Raw genomic sequence first — 25,446 nt, forward strand, 5'->3', positions numbered from 1 at the left:
TCAAACATCAGAGTACGGATGTGATATTAGAGTTCAGACAAGGCATAACATACAGGCAAAAGTTTTGAATATCTTGGAACTTGTACGCACCCTCAAGTATTTGTAGGTTCTAGAACTATGGAATCCACATGTATGACAGAGGAGGCGTGCAATATTATCTCATTGCAAATGCCTTCTTTATAGGATGCTTAATTATGATTTACCCACTTGATGTTTTTTGTTTGGTCTCTGTTTGAACTCTACTCTGAAGTCAGAAATTGCATTCTAAACTAGCCAAATGACTGAAATTTTTTTTGTGGAACTTCCTGTTGTGGTTGGTATATGTGTGAGCATGACCAAAGCGGAGAGTTAATCAACTCATCAGTTTGCTCCTACCGGTCACCACTTACCACTGATGGAAAGGCCGATGAAAGTCAGGAACAGAATACAGATTCCCCAAGCTCATTAATCTTGAAAGTTGGTCATTGACTACTAAAATGGAGTCTGCCAGATTTTGCGAGTCTATACATCAGTGACCCCACCAAACACAGAACATACTAGCAGCCAACAGAGACCCCAGACAATGTACAATTACTGCCAACTTCTTCCCACATTTCAAACTGTCGAAATTCCCAGAAATCTTATTTATGCAGAAAATGGCAAAGACTGAGGAGTTCAAATTGTCCATTCTAATAAAACAATCAGATTGTGTATAAATGACACGAAAATATTAACAAAAGAACAGCAAATTGAGAAATTAGTAATTACCCTCTCGTCTTGAGGTCCATCCCTTCAATTCAGCAACTTCAACAAGAGCATCCCCCCACCTCTTCGCTTCCTCATCCCCAAACTTCTTCCTGTGCTTGGCCATGGCATTCCTGTACAGCCCAGTCCTGAGCTTCACATCCGAAGGCGACGCGTTGAAGAACACCGGCAAGATCTCCTTATTCCCCTTCGACCGAGCCACGCAGTCCACCATGTGGGCGACCTCGCGGAGGCACCACGAGCTCGACGCGTAGTCCCTGGAGAAGATGGGCACGCAGATCTTGGACACGTCGGGCGTCCGCATGAGCTCGCCGTTGATCTCCCTGCCGACGCGGAGCTCCTCGTCATCTCGGTAGACGCGGGTTCCGGCACTGAGCATGTCGTGGTAGAGGCAATCGGTAAACCCCGTGCGAGTGTCCGGCCCCCTGAAGCTCAGGAACACCTCGTACTCCTCGCCGGCCGGCGCCGGCGCGTCGCCGCCGCTCGCCGCGGCTCCGGGGTTGTTCGTCTCCTCTCTCTTGACCGTCGCGGTGGGTTTGCGGAAGATTTTGGACGCTTTCGACTTGACTAACGCGAGCACGGTCGGAGCGAGCAGTCCCAAGGCCCTGACAAAGATGCAACGAAGTTTGAAGACCAGGTTCTTCATTTCCATCTTTTGGGTTGGTGAGCTTTGAGGCGGAAGAGAAAAAAGGAAGAGTAAGAGAGCGGCTTACAGTCCCCGAGCATCATGGCGGCGAACATGGCGGACACGCCGCGGGCGCGCGGTGGTAGCGAGCGGCGGCGGCTGGCAGGACGAGCACCACGCGAAGGAAGAGCCGCACGTCGTCGGAGAACGACACGGCGCGTGGAGGATGAACTTGAACCCCATCACGATCGCGGGACAGTTCGGTGGTCGCTTCGGATGGGATGTAGAAGACGATTGTGCAGTAATCTTGGCGTTCGGTCTGGTCAAAGAGTTGACTTTGGAACTGTCGATGTGCTTCGGGACAAAGCACGAAGGAAGGGCGGTCGGGGAATTTGGTTCCTGGACCAATTGAATCTCGGCCGCTGATCTTGTGGACAGGCAGGTGGGGCCCGCCTGGTCCGCAGGTGGAGATTAAGAGCCGTGATTCATTTGGTACGTTGTATTCGAATATAGGTAAATATTTCTCAAAGAGTGGGGGAAATGATAGGAAGCCAAAGGATTTTGAGAATTAAAAGCTACTTGCATTTTTTACAAGTCAATAATTTCCCGTAAATACGGGCTTTTTAATACGTGTACGCAAAATAATCATAAGATAAATTGAATGAGGATCATTATAAATGGTGGGCTCCATCAGATTTTTTTTTTTTGGTCGAGAACTTCATGAAATCTAATGGTCATAACTTTTTAAAGTTCAAAAAAATATATGACGAGTTATTATTCGCATCTATCTAAATACTTTTTCTCTATAAAAAGTTTACCATGCACATTGAAATTTATTTAAAAGAAAATATTCATTATTCACGAGTTAATATTATTAGTAAGTCGAAATACCTTAAATACATGAAAGTTTATTACTTTTTTGTATAAAAAATAACCAAGCGTTGAAATACACAGAGTTTTGTAGGGATTGATATTAATGACCTTATAATTCAGAGTGCATCTCTTACCATCTTTCTTCCCAAAATGCTATCATATTGCCTTCTTATATGAACCAATTTGCTATATTACTTTACATTGCCTTTTTTCAAAGGTTTTCTCAGGTACGCGTAGGAACCATCTTGGTTCTTGTCCCCGAAGTATATCAATATCTAGAATCTCAAATCATTATTCTCGGCCATCCTTTGGTTTTTTTTTTTTTTCCTCAGTGAATTTTAATTCTTTTTAGGCGAGAACAATGTGAATGAATGGGACCAAATGAGCTTCAGTTATAAGTCTATAGGATCTTAATCCTTATATTTTCATGTTACGACGACTTGGTCAATGAGAGTGGGACAATAAGATTTGAATAAGGTGTCACTTCTAATGAATTTTAAAGATGGTGAAGGGAACATGACATATCAAATTGCACACCAAACAAGAGGGGAGCATTTCTTGATCATTGAAATCAAATCATAAGAGACTAACATGGTGGTAACATTCAAAGATTGGAATTTCAATTTATGTCTAAATTAGATGAAGCTTAGGTGACCTCCCGAGGAAGTGTCTACCTGTATACCAAAGCACAAAATCAATTGTGCTCGATGTGGGATCAATCAACATAGACAATTTCTCGAGTGAGTTAATTTATGAATGTGCTACAAGCTTTTTACAACGCTTCAATAATGCCTTGGGAGAGAGCATATCTAAATACCAAATTCATTTCTTTCTTCCACCTCTTGACTCATTTTGATGCCATCATATTTAGGGATGTGCAAAAGAACCAAGATATGCCCGGACTGCCCAAAACCAAATCGGAACGCCATAACCGGTGGTTCTTGAGGGAACCGGCCCGGTTCCCGGTCAATTATAAGAACGGTGGGTACCGGTCCGATTCCCAGTTCCATGGCGAGATCCGCCGCCCGCCCACTGGACCGGACCAATTAATTTTTTAATATAAAAAATTACTAAAACAAACCCTAGATAGCATTAGCAGCCGTGTCTCTCCCTCTCCGTCTCGTCTCTCTCTCTATCTCTCTCTCTGGTTGAAGTGTTCTTTCACTCCGGAGCTTCCACAAACCAACCGCCCTCGACTGTCGTCTTCTCCGTTCGGCAGCGCCTCAAACCGGCCGTCAAATGTCACGGCGCCTCGCCCCTCGGCTTGCAACGCTTTCTTTGAGGCTCGTGGTCTTGATCTCTTCGTTGTTGCTTATGGTAGTTTTAGAGTTGCCGAAGTGTTTACGAACAAAATTCTCTTCTGGTGAGTCTTTGAACTCCAATATGGTCTTTCCCAGTTCTTTTGTTTATTTTTTCTCTAGGTTTGTTTGTCAAGGTTATAGCAGAATGTTAGCCTTTTTATATAAGAATATCCTTTCTCGGATTTTATTTGAAACTAATTATGATATACTACCTAATCAAAGTCCAAAATGTGGAGATGCAATGAATTTTGACTGTTGTTTATGTCAAAGAAAGATCTTCTACCTAACCTTTATATTTACCTCCATGCTCTCTAAGGTTTATCAGTAGTCCCTTGTGCAAACAATTGATTTTCCACTGTCAAGGGCTTATTTTAACTGGTGAGCCTATTTGTCAACTTGCACTACTTGAGAGCATGAAAACCTTCTTATTCCCCTTTGCATAAAAGTCTTTTAGGTGTAACTATGATATGGGGTCATGAGGATGTCCCTAAGAAGTCCGGCCTACTTGTGACACTTGAAATATGCTAGGTGGACCAAGTTCATTGTTTTTAACCTTTCCTTAGCATTGTCCTTTCTATAGTCAAGCAAGACTGCCTTTTATTTGTTCCCATTTTTTCATTCTTGTTTTGCTCAATGTTGCTTACTATCTTCCTTTTAATGCAAAATTGGCTTTTTGGCTTTATTTGTTGGATGATTTAGATCTAAGAAAGCTCTTGCTTCTTTTGTTAGGTTTCTAGCTTACTACTACATGAAGTTCGCATTTCTGGTTTTGTTACAATGTCCATCAGGCAATGTAAGTTTGATGTTTTCATTTACGCTATAGAAAACCTGTTGCTAAATCATTCAGTGAGACTGGTTCCATGGATCCACCCGAGAACCGGACCGGACTGGCAGTCCGGTTCCCGGGTGGATTTATCCAACAAACGGGTAGATCCCGGTTCCAATTTTTTAGAACCAGTCCTTAGCGGACGGTTCCCAGTTCTAGGTCGGGAACCACTCGCCTAAACCATGCACACCCTTAATCATATTGCTCACTTCACTATGCCATCCATTAGCCAGGCAACAATTTTCGCTGCAGGGCTAATTATTACTGCAAGGGAGCTTTATGTACAGCTAAAGGAGCATAACAAAGACAGGCGATGGGCGTTAACGCCTAACCACCGGCATTTGTGTAATTCAGTAATTTTCAGAATTTCTTCCTAAATCATTTTACGCTATGAATGCGCTTGTCTTCTCTAATATCGTTGTTTCAACATTAGTAAAGTCTAAATTTTCACAGACTGAAATCATAATCTTTGCTTGCATTCAAGTTTTGGTTAAATGTTTGGCCGGTTGATTCTTAAATTACCTCAAAGAAAGGCCTCATTTATTCTTGTCCTCGAGAAGGAGAGGCTTTGATAGCAAACGCAGAGAATGAATTAAGGAACAGACTGGACGTCTTGTAGCTTGTTAGATCGAACATTATCTCTATTACAGAACTTAAAAATTCATGTGCAATAATTTGAGAAAAGAAAACAAAAACCTCCGTCTTGGTGAAGCTTTCGTCATCACCATACCATAATCAACTCCGGGAGATTCGGGAACCTGACAACTTGATTAACTCGAATGAAGAATGGCAACACTGAAGGCGGTGTTCAGGATGAATTTCACCAGCAGAGCTGACGAAAGCACAGGCCCGTGATGGCTTCCGATTAGAGAGTCCTGGCAATGTCGCCCATGTATGCTGGATCTTATTCTACTTCTTCGTTTTCTCTTTCTCATCGGGATCAAAGAGCTGAGCGGCAGCAGATGGCTTTTGGAGGATGCATCCTACAGGCTACAAATAACAGTAAACGGTGTTTTGGTGAATCGTACCTTTATAAAAGCAGTACAAATAGAACACTGACAATATATGCAGCAATTCAAGTGTAGGGGTTACCTTCAGCAATGGTTTTGATGCGGGACTGTTGATGCCGCTACCAATCGCTGGATGCCAAGAATTTGTCTGGGGTATTTTGTGGCCCTGCACAGATCCAGTGCAATATGCACAAAAGGAATTCATGGAACCGATAAAATCCAACTTTGTTTCGGATAAAAAGAATTGTAAACAGAATTGCAGCATGTACCTTAGGTCGCTCTCCAGTTTCTTAGACTAAAAGGAGGTGTCCTGTTGAAGACGCGAAAGTACAACAGTAGTTCGTACATGACGGAGACTATTAAGGGTGCGTTTGTTTGCGTTTACCCGTTTAAAAATCGTTAGGGAGAACGTAAATAGAAAAAAATGTTTATGTTAGGGGGAACAATTTTTGAACAAAATAACGCGTTTGGTAAACTTGTTTCGGGAATAAAAATAAACAAACATGTTTGGTAAATTTGGATAATTTTTTTATTTCTTTTATTTTTTTCTATTTTTTTCTTATTTTTCCTTTTTTTCTTTTTTTTTTTTTTCATTTTTTTCTTCTTTTGGCCGGTCGCCCAGGCCAAGGCCTTGGCGGCCGGGCCGGCGAGGCCGAGCTCGCCCGCCGGCGGGCGAGGCACGGCCTCGCCGGCCACCGCTGGCGACGCCGACTCACCCGGGCGGCGCGAGGTCGGCCTCGCCTTGATCCGGCTGAGGCCGAGCTCGCCAATGGCGGGCGAGCGCGCGGCCTCGCCGCCCACCGCGAGGGCGAGCTCGCCCGGCCCAGCGAGCTCGGCCTCGCCGGATCCGCGAGATCGAGGTCGCCCCCGGCGCGGCCGACCCACGCCTACGGCGAGCCTCGCCGTGGTGGGCGAGGCCGCCGGCCCTTGTCGGCGGTCGCCGGCCATGGCCGAGGCCGGCGGACCGGCCAAAAGAAAAAGAACAAGAAAATAAGAGAAAAAAGAAAAACAAAATAAGTGTTTTCAAAAGTGTTTGAAAACAAGAAACACAAAATTTGTGTTTTCCTGTTTTAACTTTTTGTTCCTGGAAAAAAAAGAAAAAGTGTTTAAAAACACAAAAAAAACACAAACAAACGGGGCCTAAGCCGCTGGGTATGTCTTGTTTAACACGCTTGGATAATTTTGGTAGACTGGGTCGATCTTCAAAGATACTTTTCACCTTCCTGAGACGTGGTAAATCTTTGAGCCCGTTAAGGTTTGTCACACCTTTGCAATATAAAATTATCAGGACTACCAGACGATTTAAATCTTCAAGACAAACAATCTCTGCTAATTCGCAGTATTTTAGTTTTAGTTCTGACAGATGATGTTGCAGACTAGAAAATGTTGGCTTCGGAATCTTGCAGTGTTTGAGCCGCAGAGTCAATAAGCTTGAGGAGGGGAGTTGTGTGAGGTCTAGCTCCTTCATGTAGGATAAAGAGAGTTCCTGGAGCTGAGTAAGGGCACTAAAATTCCCAGGGAGATTGGTGACCTTTGAAACGGACAGTTGCAAGGTCTCTAGACTTGGTAATCTCGTGATCCACTCAACATTTGGAGTATGACCCAATGACCCCGCTTCTGGCTGCTTATAATCTTTCAAGCATAGCTCTTTCAGATTTGTCAAATATGACAAGTCGGGGACTGTCATGTTTCTGGATCCCCAGCGGAGACTGAGTAAACTGGAGGGCAACTCTGGCAGTGCTTGAAGTCGGTTGCATCGAAGGATGTCAAGGATTTGGAGGCGAGAGTGACCACAAATGCCCTGAGGCAGCCCAGCCAGATTGGACGACGACAATCTCAAAATTCTCAAAGAGGATAAGCCTGAAATATCACAAGGAACTTGGCCCCAAACTTCTGCAGCTAGAGAAATCTATCTCTTCCAGTTTCTTCAACTTCACAATATCTTCAGGAAATTTTTGTAGGTGAGTGTGTTCCATCTTCAGCGTTTTCAGATGTCTCAAATCCTTGACTGACCCTGGGAGTTCTATGATTCCAGTGTATGAAAGGTCCATCACCTCCAGCAGCCTCAGGTTCCCCATGGAAGGTGGAACTTCCGACAACCTCTCACAATTCCTTAGAGAAAGTCTCCGAAGATTCTGAGGAAACTCAAAAGGTTTCGGATTTTCCGGATGCCAATTAATAGCACCATCCAGAGCAAGACTTTTTGAGTTTCGTTAGGTGGCCAATTGGGGATATATCTTTCAGCTTTTCACAGCCACAAGCACTAAGTTTTTCGAGTTTCTGCGAAGAAGCTTTTTGGATATGAATTGTTTCAATGCCAGTTCCATCAATCAAAAGTTCCTTCAAAGATTTCATCTGGGCTAGTTCTGGGGGCAACTTCTTGACTCGCCTGCAGTTTCTCAAATTGAAGGAACTCAAGTTCTCCAGTCCGCGAATGAATGTCCCAATTTGAGATAGCTGAGTACAATCTTCCAGTATCAGAATCTCCAAATTGACTGGAGCTTGAAAGTCCAACAATGCATGTAACTTATCACATCCTCGTAGGTTCAAGACTTTCAATTCCTCCACCTTCTGCAATGAATGTGCAAAAGAAGATATCAAACTTTACTCACTCGTACCTAAAATCTTAACGCGAGATTTAAAAAGCAAACATCGGCCATACCTCCATGATTTGCCTCCAGACTTGTGAATATTTGGTGGCCGGACTCCAAGACAGATCAAGAATGAGTAACTTTTTCAAATCCATATTACATAGCTCAGGCCAATCAAGCCACCTCAAATCTGGAAGAAGATTCTTAGAGTTTCCCTCAATCTCAGCCCCATCCAGTCAGGTACCTCAAATTCGATTTTTTGCCAAGCGCTTCAAATGTAAAACGGACGATGCCAGCCTCTCCAACTGGGAGACTAATGCCTTCGATACATGCATTAGGCTGTCAAGTGTCGACGGGGAAAACGTACAAGTTGAAAACTTTAATTTCTTACTCCTTTTAATGAAACGAGACAAATTAGATTTACAAAAATCAAGCGAAATGTATCGCATTAGTTTTATTTTTCAATATAACAGAAGTCGAAATTGACCGTAATGTGTGTAGCAAGTTACACATGCTAATCAACAACATTAATTATTTGACAAAATGAAATGGTTTAGTGCATTGTTGATATGGCTACCCCAGCTGCACCCAATATGTTATTTTTAAATGTCAGAGTGGAAAAGAAAAATAATAGAAATCGCAGTTCAAGAGCCATTTTATCTTCTCCCAACCACCATGTTATTCGAATTGGCTCCCCAAATGACCATCCCACCTCAATTATCGCACGAAAGCACTATATAAAAGATGACAAATAAAAGTAATTATCAATTAAATGCTAATTCTGTGGTAAAGGGCTATTGAACCGGTGGGCACTGGGCAGAGACGCCAACTGAATGATACTTACTGGTTTATACATAGAAATTATTAGATGCCAGAAGATCATCTAAATCATCAGAAAGGAATATGGAATGTTTGCAAAAATAGCGACAGAAGAGAATGTAGGTGGACTAGAATACATTTATTCAAGCGAAATGTATTGCATTAGTTTTATTTTTCAACATAATAGATGTTGAAATTGAGGGTACTGTGTATAGCAATTTATACATGCGAATCGACGACATTAATTATTTGACCCAAAAAAAGAACATTAATTGCAACAAATCGCCAATTACAGATTCGATTGGTTCTTAAACAAAATCAGCATTAATGAATCAATGACCCAAAAAAGTAGGAACCTTTATTTTTAATTAAAACAATCCTTGTGTTTTTTTCAATCAATATGTATTTTTTAGTAATATGAAGAGGAGAAGCAGAAGAAAAATTAAGATGTGGCTCGACAAAAAGCTCTGTTCTCCATGCTTTGTTATTATTTATAGATGTATAGATTGATACAGAGCATGCTTCCCATCACCATGAACTCGGATTCTATCCAGAGGTACGAGAGAGAAGAAAATCGAATAAGAAGAGAAGAGAACGATTGATGAAAAGTATCCTTTTCCATGCAGCAGATCAATTCAAAGACGCACCTCTCTCTCTCTCTACATCGCAATCATCATACTCAATTTCACCATCACGAGCGCACTCCCTTGTAGTTCCTTCTAATTAGATCTCCGTCAAATCCATTTCGCATCGCCATCCTATAATGAACTCCTGGAGATTCGGGAGCCCAATGTTTTGATCAACTGAAATGAATAAAAGCAAACTTGAAGGCAGTGTTGAGGACGAATCTCACCCGCAGAGCTGAAAAAGGTACAGGTCCGTGATGGCTCACGTCCACGGAGTCCTCGCAACGTTGCCCATGGATGCTGGATCTTGTTTTTCTTCTTCTTCTTCTCTTTTTCATCGTGATCGAGGAGCTGAGTGGCAGTGGACGGCTGTTGGATGCATCCTATGGGCTACAAATAACAGTAAATGGTGTTTTGGTAAATAGCACCTTTATCTGATTCGTCTGTGAATATGGCCTCATTATACCAGTAAGCAGCCATATAGGCCGTGGAAGTAGCATTGCCCTTTATGAAAACAATCAAAACAGAACACTAACAAAAATGCAGCAATTCGACTGGAGTCACCACCTTCAGCAATGGTTATGATGTGAGGTTCTTGATGCCATTACCAATTGCAGGACAAGAAGACTTCGCATCAGGTATTGTGGCCCTGCACAGATCCAATGCTTTATACACATAAGGAATTCATGGAAACGACAAAATCCAACGTTGTTTCGGGTAAAAAGAATTTCTAAACAGAATTTGAGCATTTACCTTAGAGAGGCCGCCCTCTAGCCTCTTATAAAGGAGCTGTCAAAAACTCGAAGTACGATAGTAGTTCGTACAGAACAGACACTATCCATCCACTGACCGAGAAGAATGCAAGATACAGACATATAGCCTAATCGCATCTGTCCACTTCAACACATTCGGATAATTCTTTTAGAATGATTTGAGGAGAAGAGAAAACTTGCACCTTCCGGAGACGTCTTATTTTTTCGAGCCCATTGAGGTTTTTATATTCCTGCAACGATAAATTTTCAGGACTTCCAAAAACTCTATATCTTCAAGACCATCAATCTTTGCTAGATTGCAGTCGTCTAGTTCTAATTCAGACAGATAATTCAGACTAGAAAATTTTGGCTCTTGAATATTGCAGTGTTTGAGACACAGAGTCAATATGCTTGAGGAGGGAAGTTGGGTGAGGTCTAGCTCCTTCATGTAGGATAAAGAGAGCTTCCGGAGCTGAGTAAGGTCACTAAAATTGCCGGGGAGATTGGTGACCTTTGAAACGGACAATTCCAAGGTCTCTAGACTTGATAATCTCGTGATCCACCCAATATTTGGGGTCTTTAGACTCACTAACCTCATGAGCCATCCAGCTTTTGGCTGCTCAACATCTTTCAAGACTATCTCTTCTAGATTTGTCAGATATGATAAGTCGGGGACGCTCACTTTTTCAGATCCCCAGAGGAGATGAAGTAAACTGGAGGGCAACCTTGGCAGTGCCTGAAGTTGGCTGCAGTCAAGTAAGTCGAGGGTTTGGAGGCGAGAGAGACAGCAAATGCTCTCAGGCAGGCCAGCAACTTCAGTTGACGATAATCTCAAAATTCTCAAAGAGGATAGTCCTGAAATTTCATGAGGAACTTTGCCCCCAAATTTCTGCAGAAAGAGAAATCTATCTCCTCCAGGTTCTCTAAGCTCACAATATCTTCCGAAAATTTTCGTAGGTCAGAGTATGCCATCTTCAGCGTCTTCAAATTCCTCAAATCCTTGACTGACCTTGGCATTTCTGTGATTCTAGTGTGGGAAAGGTCCATTTCCTCCAGCAGCTTCAGCTTCCCAATGGAATGTGGAAGTTTATACGGTTTCCGACAAGTCCTTAAAGAAAGTCTCTGAAGTTTCTGAGGAAATTCAAAAGTTTCTGGATCCCAATCAATGTTAGCACCATCCAGAGCAAGACGTGAAAGACACCTTAGGTGCCCAATTATGGATATATCACACAATTCTTTACAGTCACAAGCACTAAGTATTTCAAGATTCTCCATAGAACCTTTCCGAATACGAATACTTTTGACGTCAGTTCCATCGATCAGAAGTTCCCTCAAAGATTTCATGCGGCACAGTTCGTCAGGCAAGTGCCCGACTCCCTTGCAGTTTCTCAAATTCAAGGAACTCAAGCACTCGAGTTTACTAATGAATGTCCCAAATGTAGAGAACAGAGTACAATCTTCCAGAATCAATATCTCCAAGTTGATTGGAGCTGGAAACTTCAACAATTCACTGAACAGAGTACATCCTTGTAGGTTCAAGACTTTCAATTCCTGCACCTTCTGCAACTTGCCAAAGAAGATATCAAACTTTACTCGCTCATGTCTATCATCTTATCATGAGATTTAAAAAGAAAATATCAGCCATACCTCCATGCTTTGACTCCATATTTTTGAATCATTGGTGACACTCCTCGACAGATCAAGAACGACTAACTTCTTCAAATGCATATTATTTAGAGGAATCGAACAGCTCTCTCGCCAATCAAGCCACCTCAAATTTGGAAGAAGATTCTCAGTATTTCCCCGGATGTTAGCCCCATCCAGTCTGAGGTACCTCAAATTCGTCATTTTGCGAAATTTTTCACATGGAAAACAGATGCTGCAACCCTCTTCAAATGTGAGACCTATGCCTTGGACTCTTTCAGTACCCTGTCAAGTCTCGATGGACGAAAAACGTATGAGTAAGTTGAGAACTTTTATTTCTCTTACTCCTCCTAATGAAAAGAGGCAATTCAAATTTACGAAATTAGTGGGTATCCACCATATGTTCTAAACCGTGTTAAGAACAAAACCCTTTCTTTTCCCTTCGAGATTGAATAAGGAAAAATAAGTTTATATTAATAGGAATGCGAGTCAAGCTGAACGTTTTCGTAAGCCACTAAAAAAATATTAGAGGCTTTGAAAACGTACCTCACCATCGCTTAGAATGGAAAGTGCGTCACTGTGATTCCAAAACCGGCAGCGCTCATGAAGACCTTTGCTCTCGACAATCTTCCTGCCAAAGTCTCTTAACAGATTCTGCATTCTTAATTCATTATTTTCTCCATCTTCCAACATATGCATGTCACGAAGGAGCTCTATTCCTCCAGAATCGTAATTACATGCGTCCCACATGTAAGAAGGAATTCTCTTATCCTTTCCTATAAAAAAGCACGCTATGTCAAGGAAAATCTCCTTTATACGAGGACTCAAAGATTCATAACAGGCCTTGAAGGCAGCATAAATATCATCCTTTTGGTATTTTTTTAAGGATTTCAAGGTACTTCTCCACCTTTGCACATCCTCCCCATATAAACTTGAAGCCGTAATCTCAACAGCCAGAGGAAGCCCTCCGATAGCATTGGTGATGTCTATGGACAGGAAATCATACTCAGAGACATCTTGGGGAGCATCCCCTTGAAAAGCATGCTTACGAAAGAGTTGAAGAGCATGGTCATGTCTCATTGGCGCAACCTCGTACTCTTCAACTGTTCCATTGGCTGCTCCATCTTTGGGTGCTCGAAAGTCGATACCCTTTAGAACTTTTCTGTTGCTTGTGGTCACAATGATTCTACTTCCTGTACCAAACCAACTAAGTTTCTCGACTAATGCTTTAATTTGTTTATTCTCATACACATCATCAAGCACAATGAGAACCTTCATATTACTAAATAGACTTTTTATTTTTCTAATACCTTCACCAGAAGATTTAAGATGTTCCGGTTTTTCTTTTTGAAGGTCAGCAATCAACATTTCTTGTGAAACCTCGACTTTCTGGGAACTAATACCTTCAAGGAAGCTACATTCCTCAAACAACTTATGCAGTTTGTTGAAGATAACCTTTGCAAGTGTAGTCTTTCCAACACCGGGCATACCACATATTCCAACAACACGCACGTCATCCCCACGAACTTGGATCGCTTGTCCATCCCTGTAGATTACACCAAGCTTTTTCATCAACTCTTGGACATGAAGATCAATTCCAACTAGTTTGTCGGTTACAACTTGGTCATCCTTCTTCAACACCCGCCTGACGCGTCTAACAACTTCTTTAACGAGCTGGGCCTCATGCCTGCAAAACACAGGTGATGAACCACGGGGATGATAACGAAGTTACCAAAAATATAAAAAAGTAGACGAAAATCATGTGGGACATAAACCGACAAAAATCAAATCAACAAGAGGGGCAGTGGCAATCTTTAAGTAAAATGGAGAGCAAGTATGCATGGTCTATTTCCCTTTTAGGATAGAGTAATTTCGACATTGATATCATGCTATCTGGAAAACTCAAGTTCTAGCCAAGGGGCAACAAACAGAGCTTGGTGGAGCAGGTCGGCTGGTCTAACTCACAGTTACGTCATAAGTCCAGTCATTTTCAAATGGCCATTTCAATCGAGTCACCGGTTATTCAAAAGGCATATATAACTTCGACTTGTTAAATTATCGATCCATTTCATAACAATATCCTTAAAGATCTCTCTAGCCTGCTTTATCTAGGAAAGGGAAAAGTAAAAAAATTACCCCCCATCTACGTTCTCCCGATCAAATCCGCGTAAGTTACCCGTACGTCGAAGAACCTCCTTCCATGCTTCGATGGTATTTGAGTTGACTCCGTCATTCTCATGTTGATGGAAGGACCTTTCAAAATCCCCAGCCTGGTGCTTTACATCGAAGGGACTAACATCATAGAAAATCGGGATAATAGTCTGTCCATTTAATTTTCTGCACTCCCACATTTGTTCCAGCTCCATGAGGCAGCTTTTACTGGAAGCATAATCTTTGGAGAGTATGGCTATCGAAATCCTTGACCGCTTGATGGAGTCTTTTAGCTCCTTTTTTATTTCTTCCCCAGCACAGAGGTCTTTGTCGTCTCTAAAGACCTTGATCCCTAGATCTACCAATTTTTCGTGAAGGTGATCCGTGAATGTTTTACGAGTATCTGCACCTCTGAAACTCAAGAATACTTCATAATTGATTCCAGACGATGACGTAGAGGTTGAAGACGGTTCCTGTCAAATAAATGAAACCAAAACGCTTAAACATGGTGTTTCAGACCAAATCTTACGCTTCTGGCCAAACAATAAAAGGCAAAAAAAAACGAAATTTTATGGTTCCGATGGAGACAACCTAACATAGCAAGCGGACTCCAATTGAATTTTGCAACTAACACATTTTGACTTTTCTACCTTCCAAAATTCTCAAAACTTTCGTATCACTCTGAATAAAATATTTGTTTCTGAAGTTTAATTAATATAAAATATTTTAAGTGAGAGCAAAACAGTACTTAACAGGCCCAGCGTCCAATCATTCATGCCCAAAACAAAAAAAGTGCTTGGACTTTGATAGATCTCGTGATTCTTAACATTCGGTGGTTCAATCGTTCACGTCAAAGAAGATTTGTGACATTCCAGAGGATTTATAGCATTTGTTGGGTCGAACTTTACGCAGAAGACCTATTCCACCTTCATGGCAAATATGTTCTAAAAGACGCAAACCCCAGAGATGCAGAGAAAACTAACCCGGTTTCTTCTCATCGTTCCAGCAACAATTGCAAGATTAATCATTACGAGAAAAATTCGAAACGCCATGGACGGATTCGAAGCGAATGCAAACAACAGATTCACCAGAGCCAGTATTTCCGCCGTCGCCATCGCCATCGCTCTCGCTCGCTCGCTCGCTCGCTCTCTCTCTCTCTCTCTCTCTCTCTCAGAGACATTAAAATTTACATGACCGAGACCATTGACCGTGGGTACCGGCTACGCGCTTGGTCAACGTGCTGGAAAATTGTCGTGGTCCCCATCCCACGTGATTTAACATCGCAAAAGCTTTAATAGGACGAGACGACATGATATTTACTTCTTTTTTTATCCTATTGAATATTAAGTCACTGCGTGTATTGTATGCATGTTATAAAATCATGCTCTCTTGTTCCTACATCCCCATTCCAGTTCCCAAAAAGATAGGGAATCGAACTTCCTACTTCATTCTCTCTATCTAGTTAAAGATAATGCAATAAACCAATTGGTAGCCCACCGAAGCTATCGCATTCAATCGGATCCTACATATATGTTCCGTTCTTTCTAATTTACGTGAATGGAGGCCGTTAACAGGCAAGTTTCCTAGAAATTGTCAGCGATGAATCATGGCATGTTCCACGAACCTCCCTGAAATTGTTGTACATATACTCTAGAAGTAAGTCTATATCCATCATTTTTGAAGCAAAACAAAATGATTTATTTGTTGGAACCAAAAGGACTTGGAGGGAGAGAGTACACATACAAAGAGAGATTATATTGCACAATATACCTTGCAAAGCCTTAATAGAGTACACACACTAACTTTGCTAAACTTAAAACTCTCTCTAAAATCTCACTCTCTCACACACTAATTAAAACTAACGTAACCCTATGTCTATAAGCACTTCACCGCCTGGACTTCAAACATGCAAGAGTTAAAGTTGAACTTTTCTTCTTGGTAGTCAAAAATTGTGGGCTGCGAATTCTCTTCTTCTTGCTGTCTTCAGTGAGAATAAAATATTGCTAGCCACAAGTTCACCTTCCTTCGTACTTCTTGAGATGTCCAGCAGCAAGTATAATAATATTTTATTGTGTGCCCAAGATACTTGTACTTTCTTCATGATTTTTCTTCTCCGGCGGCTTAAAGAGACGTGGTGCTGTAGCACACGTTTCTTTGACGGTTTACAAACCGACTAACTCTTGCTTTCACACACATAACCAAAAAACAAATAAAAGACAAATAAGCTAATCAAAACACAAAATCAATTTTACTATTTTCTAACAGTCTCCCTTAAAATTGATTTTGTAAAACTACGACACCAAGCATTTTCTTCAATTTCTCGAACAAATCTGCCTTCACTGGTTTTGTCAAAATATCTGCAATCTGGTCTTCGGATTTATAGAAATCAAGTTCAATCTCACCTTCTTTAATCAACTCACAAATATAATGATACTTGATGTCGATATGTTTGCTCCTGCCATGAAATACGGGATTCTTGGCCAATGCAATCGCCGACTTGTTATCACACATCAATTTAGTAAGACCTTTTTGTTCATGCATAAGCTCAAAAAGCATCCTTCGAAGCCACATCGCCCGACATGCTGCCGAAGATACCGCAATGTATTCTGCTTCGCTTGTTGAGAGTGCAATAACTTGTTGTTTCTTTGATGACCAAGAAATTATTCCGATCCAAGAAAGAACGCATATCCGAAGTGCTCTTCCGTGTTTCAAAAGATCACCGCCCAATCACTTTGCTCGTATACCACAATAAACTGCAGTTGTTAGTGTAAGAATATAAAATTCCATGATCACGAGTTCCATTGACATACCTTAAAATTCTTTTTGCTGCTTGCAAATGTGATTGGTATGGTTTCTCCATAAACCGACTAATAATTCCCACGCCATAAGTTATATCTCGGCCTAGTGGTAGCCAAATATCTTAAATTGCCAACAATACTTTTAAAATAAGTGGGATTTTCCAGTTCACTAGTTCCTTCTTTCTTCAACTCCAACCGTTCGCTACGGGAGTTCGAATTGATTTGAGCGTTTCCATATTGAATCGCTTCAAAATATCATTAGCATACTTCTGCTGTGAAACAAATATGCCTTCATTTGTCTGCTTCACTTCAAGGCCCTAAAATAGGACATTAATCCCAAATCTGTCATCTCAAATTGATTTCTCATGGCCTCCCCGAATTCAAGAAACATCTTCTCACACAGCTTTCCTGTAAATATCAAATCATCAACATAAAGGCAAACAATTATAATATTGCCGTTAGTATTTGACTTGATATACATTGTATGCTCATAAGGGCACTTTTGAAAGCCATGCTCCAACAGGTAAGTATCAATCCTCATATACCAAGTTCGAGGTGCCTGTTTTAGCCCATACAATGCTTTCTTCAGTTTATAAACTTGATTTTCACGCCCTTTCTTCACATAACCTTGTGGTTGCTCCACATATACTTCCTCATCGAGAAACCATTAAGGAATGCCAATTTCACATCCATTTGATGGATTTTCCAACGGTTCTGAGCTGCAAGTGCCAAGATCATTCGAATGGTATCCATTCGAGCCATTGGTGCAAATACTTCAAAATAATCAATACCTGGCTTTTGCTTATAGCCTTTCACCACCAGTCTTGCTTTGTAACGGTCCACCTGACCGTTGGGTTTGTACTTTGTTTTGTACACCCACTTGACACCTATAGGCTTCTTACCAGGTGGTAAAGAAGTTAGCACCCACGTGTCATTCTTTTCAATGGAGTGGATTTCTTCATCCATTGCTTGGATCCACTTCTCATCTGCTTTCTTTGCATCATCATAGGATATGGGGTCACATTCGGTAAATAAACAAAAGTTTACCATTGTTTCATCAGTGATTTCGTCACTGTCATTATGATCAACTCTTGTGACCACATAATCCTTGAATTTTACTGGCGTCTTCTGCGGTCATTGTGAACGACGAATCAATGGTTCTGCAGTCGTTGTTGGTGAGGAGGATGAACTACCAGGTGAAAGTGATGGATCTTCAATTGAAGATTCTTCGGTCTCCCTCACCAATGGTTCATCTTCCATAGGAATGTCTTTCTGGTCAGCCTTTTGATTCCGGTCCCAGGCTTCATCTTCAAAAATTGGACATCCTCGCTAATAATTACCTTCTCCGTGACAGATTATATAGCTTATAACCCTTAGTCACATTACTATATCCAATGAAAATACACTTCTCGCTTTTATCATCCAACTTTTTTCTTCGTTCGTCCGGTATATGGGGATATGCTACGCACCCAAATACTCGTAGGAACGAAACATCTAGCTTGTTGCCGCTCCAAGCCTCTTTTGGAGTTCTTCCAAGAACACTCCTTGTTGGACACCTGTTCAACACAAATACAGCACAAGCAACGGCTTCTGCCCAAAACTTCTTCGGTAATGCTTTAGCCTTTAGCATACTTCTTGCCATTTCAAAAATTGTTCTATTCTTTCTTTCTCGCTATACTTGTTTTTGCTTGAGGAGTATAGCTAGCAATCAACGACGTTTCACTCCATGAATTTTACAATAATTGTCGAATTCATTGGAAGTAAACTCTCCACCTCTATCCGATCTCAATGTCTTTAAATTAAAGCCACTGCTTTCTCAACATAGACTTTGAATTCTTTAAATTTCCCAAAAGCTTCGGATTTTTCTCTCAAAAAATAAGCCCATGTTTTTCTAGTAAAATCATCGACAAAAATTAGCGTGTACCTTTTTTGTCCAAATGATTCCACCTCAACAGGGCCACGGATATCTGTATGTACCAACTCCAGAGGTTGCTTGGCTCTTCTAGCTCTCCCAATTGGAAAAGATTTCCGATGTTGCTTTCCAACGAGACATCCTTCACATGAGCGGTCTTGAGCGTCGATCAAGGGCATGCTAGTCACCATCTTTTTCTGGACTAGTAATTTAAGTCCACGAAAATTTAGATGACCAAACCAAAGATGCCATAGCCACTTGCTGTCTTTTATCATTGCTTGGAAACTCAATAGAGTCTTCGTCTGAAGGGATAGAGGAAACATCCGGTTCTTCGTCATTTGTGTCGTTGTAATCAACTTATTGTTTGCGCCTCTAATGGTGCACACACCATTTTCAATGTTAACTTTGTGGCCTTTTTCGGATAGTTGCCCAACACTCAGCAAATTCCAAAAGAGTCCCGGCACAAAGTAAACGTCTGCAATAGTAACATTAGTACCATCTTTTGAGTTGATATCAATGTTACCTTTGCCCATCACGGGAATTTTGGATTTATTCCCAAAGTTGACTTCACCATGAACCGTCTCATCTAACTTCGAAAATAGCTCCTTTTGACCACACATGTGATTGCTGCACCCAGTATCAAGGTACCAAATTTTTGTGTCCATGGTACTTGAGTCATCCATTTGGCATGCTAACACCACGCCTTCATTTGCATCGACAGCGTGCATATATTCTGGCTGCTCTTGCCCCATGTTTGCTCAACATTCGGATTTGTAATGTTCGAATTTGTTACAGTTAAAACACTTGACTTTTGATTTGTCACGTGTTTTATATCTTTTAGTGGAATTCAGATTTCCACCTCTACCTCGGGCACCTCCATGACCTCCACGACCTCGGCCACCATGATGACCTCCTCGATTTGATTGAGTGACCTGACTCTGCAGTGCTTGCTCGAGAATTCAACCGATAGACTTCTGGTTCATTCTTTGCTCATGCGAACATAATGAACCCATCAACCTCTCCAACGTCATGGTTGATATATCTTGGCCTTCTTCGATCGCCACAACCACTTAGTCAAATCTTTCAGTCAAAGACCTCAAGATTTTTTCTACGACTCGTACATCTTGGAGCTCTTCACCATTAACCCTTAGTTGGTCAACGATGGTTTGTACACGATCAAAATAAGCCGAGATAGATTCAGAGTCATTCATGCGTAAAGACTCAAAATCTCCTCGAAGTGTTTGGAGCCGCACCCGCCTGACACGATCATCACCTTTGTAGGATTTTTGCAATATATCCCACGCTTCTTTCGCTGTCCGCACTCGATATTTTTCAAATATCGTCTCCTCCACGGCTTGAAAGATCGCATATAATGCTTTCGATCTTTCTTTCGAGATTCCACCAACGCTTCTTTCTCCTCCTTCCTCAAAGCATTGAATTCATCGGCATCAGCTACTTGGTGTAGCCGTTCTCCACCCGGGTTCCACAAATCTTGGGACTTGAATAGAACCTTCATCTGACGGACCAGTTATTGTAATTTTTTCTGTTCAACTTTGGAAGTTGCATCTGAACGGAACTAGTGGATGCCATGGCTAGCTCTAATACCAATTGTTGGAACCAAAATGACTTGGAGGGAAAGAGTACACACACAAAGAGAGATTATATTGTACAATATACCTTGCAAAGGCTTAATAGAGTACACACACTAACTTTGCTAAGCTTAAAACTCTCTCTAAAATCTCACTCTCTCACACACTAATTAAAACTAACGTAACCCTATGTCTATAAGCACTTCACCGCCTGGACTTCAAACATGCAAGAGTTAAAGTTGAACTTTTCTTCTTGGTAGTCAAAAATTGTGGGCTGCGAATTCTCTTCTTCTTGCTGTCTTCAGTGAGAATAAAATATTGCTAGCCACAAGTTCACCTTCCTTCGTACTTCTTGAGATCTCCAGCAACAAGTATAATAATATTTTATTGTGTGCCCAAGATATTTGTATTTTCTTCATGATTTTTCTTCTCCGGCGGCTTAGAGAGACGTGGTGCTGTAGCACACGTTTCTTTGACGGTTTACAAACCGACTAACTCTTGCTTTCACACACATAACCAAAAAACAAATAAAAGACAAATAAGCTAATCAAAACACAAAATCAATTTTACTATTTTCTAACATTATTCCCGTCTAATTTGTATTTTGGAAGAATCTGCAAAGGTAATTGCCTTCTCATCGAGCTTCGTGAATTGGCTTGCATAATCAAATGTTAATTGCCTGTGTCTTCTTCTAATGAATTTCCTTTTCGGGGCACACGAGCCACAAAGTCCGTTCCATCTTCTTCTTCTTTTCCATGAAACTCAATGACATCCATAAATGCACGACGCTGGTCTAGGAATTTTTCATACTTGCGGCACTAATATACTCAACGCTTAAATTATTATCTCTTCTAAATTACCGTAGCTTCCTTCATCCTCTTCCATGGTTCTGTTTCCTCTCCTCACTGGGAAGATGGCATGAAGCTATTTGTTCGTACAAGTGGGAACACGACAGCCAGAGGGCATAGTTTTCCCGCGTAGACATAAAGGCGTGACAAAAAGGAAACGTTATGAGAGGGCACATGGGAGCCAGTGCCACGTCGCATTTTTGACAAGAATCAGTGGCAAGGAATCTTGCCAACTGTAGTTTTTTTTTTTTTTTTGGGTTTAATATGGAAATGGCAATTTTTTTTTTTTTTGGGTTTAATATGAAAAGAAATTAATAAGCTGATTGGAAGAGAGACGGTATAGTCTGCGTATATTTTGCCAAGGATGCCTTGCTTGTCTGCTGTAGTAGGGTATCAAGAAGGATCCCTTCATTGAAAATTTATTGGATACTTGAGGCCTCACTTCTGACTTTTCTTATTACTCCTCACTGCATTGCTCTGCTATGCTCCCGCTACTCTCTCTCTCTCCCTCTTCTCTCAATGAAAATGAAAGAAATAAATGAAGAACAAAAAGCATGAAACAAAAATTTCAAGTCAGTAGTAACTTCAAAGTGCCAAATGAAACTATTATTATTGACCAAAAAGAAGAAATAAACTCCCCTCACATTTTTTAGTGCAATCAAGCCAACAAGCGCAGAAAGAAAAAAACACAGCTTCTTTTCTTCTTGATCTCCCAACTTAAAAATTATGTTATAATAAACTTGTATGATCTCAGAATTTACAGAAAGAAAGAAAGATCATATGTATTTTCCCTAGCTTGAATAGCTAAACAAGAATTGAGAGAAGAACAGCAAAAATTACTGGAAAAATCGAACGCTAGCCAATAATTTCCTCTAGCCGAGACTGAGTAATCGAGGATTAATGGTACCGTCACCTTAGGAGGGCCCAATATAGAATTAGTTTCTCTAGGACGAACGGCAATAGAGACAAATTTACTGAAGTTACAACTAAGTCCTCGTTTTATTTTTTTGTTTTTCTTTCTCCCCTTGGAAGGACAAGTTCTCGAGTCTAGAGCGAAGCTCGGTCAGTGTCCTCCAGTTGGAACCCAAATTCGAATTTGCACCGTCCGAGTCCGAGTAGATTTTTCAATTGCAAATATAATATGTGGACTTTGACTAAGTCAAAAACTGTGGGATGAAAAAAAAAAAAAAAAAAGTTGACGTTCAGCTCAATTATAAAGGGAAAAGTGGGCACGCACGAACTTGAAAGGGAAAGAGAAAAAAAAAAGGAAAGGAAAAAGAAAAGAAAGGGAAAAAGGACTTTTGAATGCCACAGGACCTCGCCATGCGGGATTTATTTCTTTTAGCAAAGCCCGATAAGTGTTCTCTTGATTCATCTAGTCGAAGAAAGTTTTGACATGAGCCCTAATTTCTAATCTTTGAAAATTTTGAGCTGGTAGGTTAAATTTATGAGTTGTTAAGCTGAGAAATTAATGGGAATTGATAGCTTAAGGTGTAATAAGACTACAAAATTTTACAAAACTCAATTTGGGCTTACGAATTGCCCGAGACGAATTTTCGAAATTACACCTGTCTTAATCAATTGCAAATTTCCCGTTTAAAAGACAAGTTTGGCTTGCCTTCGGCTGCCTTGACATTACTTTCTTAGAATCAGGCTCAAGTGGAAAGAGTCATGGGAATAAGTCCAACGCGTAAGCTGTGAGTGGCGGACAACAGCGAATGTCTTATACGGCGAGCCTTTCATTATTGCATAGAAGTCGATTGGCCAGCATATTAAGAACTCTTCAGTCGAATCGTTAGTTATACCAGTGTTTTACTTAATTTTTATGTCGATTCTCGTTTAATTGATAGGATTTTGAAATCGTCAGCTCAAATAACTATATTGTTTGGTTTTGGACATTCTCAAATGAGTGATTTTAATCGCTTCTTTGATTTTATAAAACCTATGTCTTGAAGTAATAATAATAGTAATTCAATATATATAGGGGGGATATGTGCACTATAAATCTTAAAACCCCTAAAACTTTCAAATTACAATTAAGTTCTCAAACTTATCAAATCGATGCAAGCGAGTCCTTCTATTAACACTATCAATTTATCTAACAAAAAATGCTAATGAGGCATTTTTGAATGGATTTCTCTTTCCTATGTGGCATTTTTTTTTATTAATTTTTCCTCTCGACCTTATTTAAATAATATTTTTAAAAATCTAAGATAATAAAAAATGGAAATTTTTTTAAAAAAGGTAGGTACTCATCGGTGGCTGCCACCCATCACTAGCCCTAGGCAAGGGTGGCCAGCCCCGGCAGGGCCAACAAAATTCACTAGGCCCAAGCATCGCTAGCCCTCTCTCAAGCCTAGCGAGGGTTGCTTGGGGTCGCCGAGGTCTTGCTTGGTGCTGCAGAAGGCCAGTCGGCATCACGCAAACCTAAGCAAGCCACGCTAGCCCTACATGAGGGTTGGCCAAGCCCTCTCAAGCCTAGCAACGCTTGCTAACCCTTGCTAGGCCTAAGGCAAGTGATGGTTGCTAGCCCCAGGGGAGGGCTAGCGTTGCCTAGATTTGGGCACCTTTAGCTTAATTTGGGCGAGCCTCACCAACCCAAGAAAGGGTTGAGCCGATGCCCCCTACCGCCTAGGGCACATGGCCACCGATGTGTTCTACCTTATTTGTTCCAATTTTATTTTTTAAATTATTTTAGCATTTTTTTATTTTTATATTATTTAAATAAGATCTAAAAAGGAAAATTTAATTTAAAAAAAATACTGCATAAGAGAGAGAAATCCATTTAAAATTGCAACTTTAGCATTTCCGTTAGATAAATTTTGATGGTCTGAACGGAAGAATTCTATCGCGACCTAAAATTCGGGTGCTTACTAAGTCTTTAAACTTAGTCCGGGCTTTCCCAAGCCCATATCAATTCGCGATTTAAGATTCAAGTATTTAGCATGCAAATGATTATTATTTAAGAGTTGCCACTAATCAAGTTGTGGTAGATCGATTAGACATCTAAGTAAAATAATGTTTTTTACTCTTACAAACCAAACATTAACTTTGGGTACGGGGATTTGGTTCACTAGATTTCTCTAACGCCCTTTCGGTACCATTTCTTTTTAATTTCAAAAATATTTTTGCAGACAGTTTTGATTTATTTTAACATAAATCTCTATCACACAAACGGGTGATCACAGAGGTGCTAAATCATTATCAAACAATCAAAAGACTTCCACTAAAAAAATAAACACAACGCAAACAATTATCTTTTTTTGTTTTCTTTTATCTTGAAATCGAAACATGCATTTTAACTTCATGACCTAACTTTATCAACAGGCAAATTCTAATTAAATGAACCTAACATACAAATTAATCGACATGCACCTAATATTTTTGTATTTTTGGTTGAAATTCAGAATTAATAAAAACCATAATTAAATTATCTAAAATGAATAGTTTTATAATTTATTTTAGGAATTAATTTGACTTAAATCATATCCTATCTTAAAAAACTATTTTTTAGAAAAATGAGATTATTTAAATGTGCAAACATTATCTAAAATCAATCCTAACCTATTCCAAAATCATCTAAAAATGCAATCCTAAAAATGCAATCTTGATTTATGTTTTTAGTGTTTTTCTAAGATAAACAATTATGAAATTACATCTAAACTATCAAGATATCCATCAAATAAAGGATTAAAGTAATCGAAAAAATAACATGTTGACTTACCGGTCAAATTAACAATTACTCTAACCTGAGCATCTAGACATATAAAAAGCTTTAGAATAATTAAAAATCTGATCCAAAATCTTACGAATCAAATTAATAATTATAATAATGTAACAATTAAAATACTACCAAAATGCCTAAGAATTAATATAATTAAAAAATGATCCGATATCTTACGGATTAAATTAATAATTACAATGATTTTAGACAATGTGGATAATGCCTACAAAATTTATGAATATTAACATCAAATATTAAAATTTAAATAAATAAACTAAAAAAATGAAATAAAATAAAATGGAATAAAAAAAATAAGCTAAACCACCTAAATGGGAGATAGCGACGGTGGCGGCGCCGGGCAGTTGCTAGCCGGCGTCGGAGCTCCGGCGAAAGGGACGGCGGAGAGGGGCGGAGCAGCAACGGCGAGGGGCAGAGGTGTTGGTGCAGTGGCGTCGGCTAAGTGGAGGCAGACCACCGGTTTGCTGGGCGCGAGCTGCAGAGGCCACCGCAGAGGGGTTTCGGACGGAGGCTGGCAGACGCTGCTGGCTGCTGGGCGGCGACGGCAAGGCGGTGCTCGGGCTTCTGGTTGCAGGCGAGCTCAGATCTGCAGGTA

At 40.5% G+C, this 25,446-nt stretch overlaps 1 protein-coding gene and 1 long non-coding RNA gene across 3 annotated transcripts; both read right to left on the reverse strand.

Annotated features, from left to right (window-relative positions):
- Positions 1-4,957: 4,957 nt before the first annotated feature.
- On the reverse strand, positions 4,958-5,741 carry LOC120291073. Of its 2 annotated transcripts, XR_005548907.1 has the most exons (3): positions 5,649-5,741; positions 5,462-5,545; positions 4,958-5,359 (listed from the first exon to the last, which is right to left on the reverse strand). It is a non-coding gene; the product is annotated as an uncharacterized LOC120291073 (long non-coding RNA). The 2 variants fall into 2 exon arrangements; XR_005548906.1 differs by lacking the exon at positions 5,649-5,741 and having other exon boundaries at positions 5,462-5,628.
- A 4,643-nt stretch (positions 5,742-10,384) lies between these two features.
- LOC104434637 (disease resistance protein RUN1) lies at positions 10,385-15,083 on the reverse strand. Its single transcript, XM_039309700.1, has 6 exons — positions 14,946-15,083; positions 13,948-14,435; positions 12,358-13,498; positions 11,815-12,096; positions 11,101-11,727; positions 10,385-11,056 (listed from the first exon to the last, which is right to left on the reverse strand). Exons 1-6 carry the CDS (start codon positions 15,081-15,083, stop codon positions 10,385-10,387), a joined length of 3,348 nt encoding a protein of 1,115 aa, XP_039165634.1.
- Between the last annotated feature and the right edge of the window lie 10,363 nt (positions 15,084-25,446).

The sequence above is a fragment of the Eucalyptus grandis genome, chromosome 3, assembly GCF_016545825.1.
Source record: "Eucalyptus grandis isolate ANBG69807.140 chromosome 3, ASM1654582v1, whole genome shotgun sequence".
Lineage (NCBI taxonomy): Eukaryota > Viridiplantae > Streptophyta > Magnoliopsida > Myrtales > Myrtaceae > Eucalyptus > Eucalyptus grandis.

What these genes read in the sequence shown, in the direction of transcription:
- LOC104434637 (XM_039309700.1), bottom strand. Translation starts at nt 15,083, where the DNA reads ATGGCGATGGCGACGGCGGAAATACTGGCTCTGGTGAATCTGTTGTTT. An exon ending in TATGGAGTCAAAGCATGGAG is followed by an intron (nt 11,728 to 11,814) that starts GTATGGCTGATA and finishes GGCAAGTTGCAG; the next exon opens with AAGGTGCAGGAATTGAAAGT. An exon ending in GAAAATTTTCGGAAGATATT is followed by an intron (nt 11,057 to 11,100) that starts GTGAGCTTAGAG and finishes CTCTTTCTGCAG; the next exon opens with AAATTTGGGGGCAAAGTTCC.